The following is a 5,739-nucleotide window of genomic DNA, read 5'->3' as shown; positions in this document are numbered from 1 at the left end:
GAGAGAGAAGGTGAAAGAGAGAGAGAAGGTGAAAGAGAGAGAGAAAAGAGATAGAAAAAGAGAGAGAGAGAGAGAGAGAAGGTGAAAGAGAGAGAGAGAGAGAGAGAGAGAGAGAGAGAGAGAGCGAGAGAGAGGGGGAAACAATCTGATCATCTCCTTTCTATAACACAATGTATCTTATTGAGTCCTTTCTCTGCTTTAAATATCATTCACGAGCCTACAGTACCATCGAACAGGCTAATTCAATTTACTGAAAGATCAATTCAAAGTTAGAGCTTTTCCTTACAACCTTGGCAGAGTATGAATGTTGTGAAATAAAGATCTATACCAACACACTGTTGAACGCTCTCACACTTTTATTAAGTGCGGATATCTATCTTTATTTCATTACTTTATACCCAAACCTGTAAATTACTGGATTTATGTATGCTATAGTCTCTGAACAGAGTATAAATGTTGACCAGGCACACTGTCAGAAATAGAGGAAGGGTTTGAAAAGAGAGCAGTACCCTGGAAATGGACACAGCAGTTGACATCTGTGCCCTCCTGGTAGCCTGCCGGAGCCAGGGCCCAGACAAAAGTATGGTAGTCTTTCACTGACGACCATCCCACCTGAGGGAGTCAGCGGAGAGAGAAGAGAGAGAGATCAACATTGAGAGACAGAGAGAGACAACAAGGGGACAGGGAGTTAGACAAGGAGGCACACACGTAAACACACAACAATTCTGGTTGTTAATACATCAAGAATTGTTTTGCATCCCACTTTATTTACACTCAACAGAGTCTGCCACTCCTCACACTCGCTTTTTAGTCATCAGGTTAACTTCATCAGGTTAACTTTACCTTGAAGAGTCCGACCCAGTCATGTCTGGCCCAGGTATGTTGTGAGCTGACACTGTAGTGGCACTCCACGCGGCTCTGAGGGAAGTAGCTACTACCCACGTTCCTAAACTCCACCCTCCAAGCCTTCTCCATGGCAACACAGAATCACAGGTAGACTGGCGAACACATGTGGGGATACATGGTAAAGGGAGGAAAAATACAGTCAGGCATCCCTTTTATTTCACAATACGTATAACCACAAATAAATGAGTCAAACACTTTGACATACTTGACCTGCACTTGATTGAAATGTTTGATAAGACAGAACCAATAGAGTAGTCACAAAAGTGAAATCTTCAAGCTAAATTAAGCACACCTCAAATCATTTATAATATTTGACATACAGTATATATTTGTCTGGAACTCAAGGACCTGTTCAGAGGAGCACATTGAGAAGTAGGTAAGAGGTGACTGCTGTGAAACAAATGGCTGAGAGAAAGAGAGGTGTACTCTGGGAGTGTTTGTTCAATGTAAGTGGATCTCTTCAATGAGCATATGGAGGTCATGTAGAGGCATGGGGGAAAGACACCCCCAACATCCTGACACCCCCAGCCCCCTCACACCCCCAGCACCCTTACCCCCCAGTCCCATGACACCCCCAGCCCTCTGACACCCCAAGTCCCCAACCACCCTAGCCTCCTGATCCCCCAGATACCTGACACCCCCTACACCCTGACAAACCCAGCACCCTGATCCCCCAGAATCCTGACAGACCCAGCACCCTGACCCCCAGAATCCTGACACCCCTTACACCCTGACAGACCCAGCACCCTGACCCCCAGAATCCTGACACCCCTTACACCCTGACAGATCCAGCACCCTGACCCCCCCCCCAACAGACCCTGACACCCCTACACCCTGACAAACCCAGCACCCTGAAACCCTCAGTCCTGACACCCCCAGCCCTGACACCCCCCCCCAGTCCCTGACACCCTCAGCCCTGATAACCCCAGTACCCTGACACCCTCAGACACCCCCGGACACCCTCCCCTGATAAGTACCCTGACACCCTCAGCCCGGACACCCCCAGTCCCTGACACAGCCCTGACACCCCCAGTCCCTGACACCCCAGCCCTGACACCCCCCTGACACCCTCAGCCCTGACACCCCCAGTCCCTGACACCCTCAGCCCTGACACCCCCAGACCCCTGGGCTACTAACACCCTGATGACAGTGAGGCCCATAACTACCATGATTCATTACCTCTACTACATGACAACACACACACAAAGACACTCTGCCAAATGCCAACAACACTGCATATAGCCTTACAGTTTAAAAAGTCAACAGCTACGTGGGACTTCAATTGCACTCTAAGCATGCTGACTGCAAAGCTGAAAGCTCAACCACCCTAATCATTTCACACAGTTAGGCATAATCTAGTATTGAGGCCGAGACACAGTAGCCAACAGGAAAGGTGCTATACAGTTCACTATTGTGCTGGCATAAATCAAATCAAATGTTATTTGTCACATGTGCCGAATACAACAGGTGTAGTAGACCTTACAGTAAAATGCTTACTTACAAGCCCTTAACCAACAATGCAGTTTTAAGAAAAATAAGTGTTAAGAAAGTATTTACTAAAATAAAATGATGTAAAAAATAGAAATACATTTAAGACAAAAAATAGACAATAAAATAAACAGTAACCAGGCTATATACAAGGGGTACCGGTACTGAGTCAATGTGCGGGGGCACAGGTTAGTCGAGGTAATTGAGGTAATATGTACATGTAGGTAAAGGTAAAGGTGACTATCTTTAGGATTACATGACTCAGTCTAAATCCCAGTAATACAATGTAACCTCAAATGAACAAACTAAACAGGGACATTGTAATAGAGAACGGCATGGAGCAGTAGGTCTATTTCTAACTTGTATTTGACTAACATATTCTCCATATTACAGAGATTACAAAAGGGAAATAGTGAGTCTTGAGAATAATGTTTATATACTGTTTAACCCACTTCATATGTATATACTGTATTCTAGCCAAGGCCTGTACAATATAACTACACCTGCACACACCTTTTCTATTAATATACTGTCTATAATGTCTATACACACCATCATATACATATTTATTTCTATTCCTGACTCTGACATTTCTCGTTCTAATATTTCTATATTTCTTAAATCATTTCTTTTTATTTTGGGATTTGTGTGTATTGTTTTGTACTGTTAGGTATTGCTGCACTGTTGGAGCTAAACATTTCGCTACACCTTCAATATCTGCTAAATATGTGTACAAAACGAATAACATTTGATTTGAATGTGTATTAGGTAATACCACGTGTATAGGACATGTATAACCCATTAAGAAGCACAACAAAAACAACCTGTATTGTTCCACCTGACAAGAGCATTTGCGTTATGTTTATTTTGTTAGAAATGAACAAAAGTCCACAAATAACACAATATGTGATTAAAAAACTACTTATTTCACGATATAAGATCAAACAAAAAATACCTCTAAACTGTGTGAGTGTTCAAATAACACCGCAGGAGATGAGTGTTCAAGACAAGGCCCAGTAGCCTAGCAGCAGTAGCCTCCAGTGTACGCATTAGACCAGTGGTTCCCAAATAGGGGCACTAGGATCCCTGGGGGTACTTGACCTAACCACAGGGGGTACTTAAGAAGACTCGTGAGATCATTGGCCTACTGGTAATAATGCACATGAGGTACATGAGGGGGTACTTCAGGGCTACTGCGGGTAAAACAAAATTCAGTTGGTTCTACAGTAAACGAAAAAGGTTGAGAGCCATTGCACTAGACTAGTTCGTACATAATAAACTGTCTTTATGCGCAAAAGCAATAATAATCAGGACCATCCGGCCCGTTAACCGATCTCACCGTAATCTGAAATAGAAAGGAAAACTTGTGCACCAACAACAAATACTTGTGCGTTAGCATCACTAAATAAGACAATAAGTTAGTTTTCCTTTGTCTGCAGAGGGAGAACTCTACGCAGATACAGATCGACAGAGTTTCTTCTACTGAGAGACGTACCTTATTCTGGCCTTTTTTGGTATCCAATTGAGCCGTCACTATCAGAAAACGGTGTCAGAAAAGAACAACTTTAAAGACGCATAACGGCGTCTCTTTGGCTCAACTGTTCCACTAACCTAGAACAGTAACATAAACACATGCATCACAGAGTGGTGGTGTGTTTGCTGTATTATGGGAACTGCTGTTCTTTATTACTGACTGAAGCACAGATGTGAAGCTAGAGATTATAGAATAAAACTACAACCCCCAAACACAGTTGAAACGCTAGAAGATACATAAATTCTACTGTAATTTGATGCTTGTAGCGTCCATGGCTGGTGATTCATTATGTTTTATTCGCCGATTGCAATACACGGTCACTGTCATTGATCATAAACGGTCTTACTCCAGCGGCAAGTCGTTGATGTGCAGAGAAAAACAACTCATCGGGTTTAATATGAATTGCGAAATAATGGATGAAGGGTCGTTTTTGATGAGAGCAACCATATCCACTGTATTTGCAACAACCAAATGTGTAATTGCTATAATTGCATACTGTCCATCATAGCTGCCTGCTCCCAATATGGTGTTATTTCGTCCTGTAAAATGATAGGCTATGAAATTACGTGCCCATCTCCAGGAAAAGCAGAGGTCGTCATTAACTCTTCATTGACACTTGAGCACGGCAGCATTGACAGGTGAAGAGACATGACAGGAGAGATGTTTGCGAGGTAATATTACCTGACAACACTCCATGTGGGAAGAGGTGCTAGAATAATAAGTATCTGCCTCCCTCACTCTATCCCTGGTGTGCAGTGTGTTGACAGCATATCATGCTTATCCAGGGGCACAACTTTGGTTTTAGAAGTGGGGGGACATACTGTAAATTGGAGTAAGTGTGACCAGTAGCAGGATAAATGGATACAAATGGTAATGGAAAATCAATAATCAATGAGCACCAGTATAATGGTAGTAATACATCTAATCAATAATCATTATATCATCAATGTAGATGTGAGGTGGTTTGTACGTGTGGGTGTAAACGTGGACCCAGAGTAGTCAAGGGAGATGTATTAGGCAGACGTGTTGTCCCTGACATCACACTGCTTGCTTAGCTAGTACCACTTCCACCTGATTCAGCTCACACTGAGGCTCCAACCGAGGTTTTACATTTTTGTGATGTTTAAAAAAATATATAACCAGGTAGTGAGTGCATAGAGAACAGAATTTTACTCAATCACATGAAGGACAAAACACTCACTGTACAGAAAATGATTAGACTATATATGTACTGTTCATATTAGTTACTGGGTAAACAATGTGAAAAGGATTAGACTACATGGACATGAGATCACATACGTCACTGGGTAAACACTATGCCAAGCAATCATAAGTTACTGGGTAAACACTATGCCAAGCAATCATAAGTTACTGGGTAAACACTATGCCAAGCAATCATAAGTTACTGGGTAAACACTATGCCAAGCAATCATAAGTTACTGGGTAAACACTATGCCAAGCAATCATAAGTTACTGGGTAAACACTATGCCAAGCAATCATAAGTTACTGGGTAAACTCCATGCCTGTCACGACTTCTGCCGAAGTCGGTTCCTCTCCTTGTTCGCGCGGTGTTCGGCGGTCGACGTCACCGGTCTTCTAGCCATCGCAGATCCATTTTTCATGCTTCATTTGTTTTGTCTGGTGATCACACTCACCTGGTTTCAATTCCCTACTTACATGTTGTATATGTTCCCTCTGTTTCCCCCATGTCCTTGTTGGAAATTGTTTATTGTTTTACGCACCCCTGACAGAATTCCCGACCCGTCTATGGAGTCAGCAGGAGCAGGTGCCCCTGGTATAGGGAGCAAGC

General features: G+C 43.0%; 1 protein-coding gene across 2 annotated transcripts in view; it reads right to left on the bottom strand.

Annotated features, from left to right (window-relative positions):
• The window catches only part of LOC112235472 (calcium-binding and coiled-coil domain-containing protein 1-like), a 25,781-nt gene extending 21,733 nt beyond the window's left edge, over window positions 1–4,048 (bottom strand). The window contains exons 1-3 of one of the 2 annotated variants that reach the window (XM_042299623.1): window positions 3,890–4,048; window positions 844–998; window positions 510–612 (exon numbers count right to left, since the gene is read on the bottom strand). In XM_042299623.1, the coding sequence (XP_042155557.1) occupies window positions 510–612; window positions 844–975 (235 nt within the window). In that variant the 5' untranslated portion in view covers window positions 976–998; window positions 3,890–4,048. The remainder of the gene's footprint in view (window positions 1–509; window positions 613–843; window positions 999–3,889) is intronic. The other variant, XM_042299622.1, reaches the window with a different exon arrangement.
• Window positions 4,049–5,739: the final 1,691 nt, after the last annotated feature.

This window comes from Oncorhynchus tshawytscha, linkage group LG16, assembly GCF_018296145.1.
Source record: "Oncorhynchus tshawytscha isolate Ot180627B linkage group LG16, Otsh_v2.0, whole genome shotgun sequence".
Taxonomy (NCBI): domain Eukaryota; kingdom Metazoa; phylum Chordata; class Actinopteri; order Salmoniformes; family Salmonidae; genus Oncorhynchus; species Oncorhynchus tshawytscha.
The sequence above is the reverse complement of the archived record's forward strand: the minus strand, read 5'-3'. Positions and strand labels throughout refer to the sequence as shown.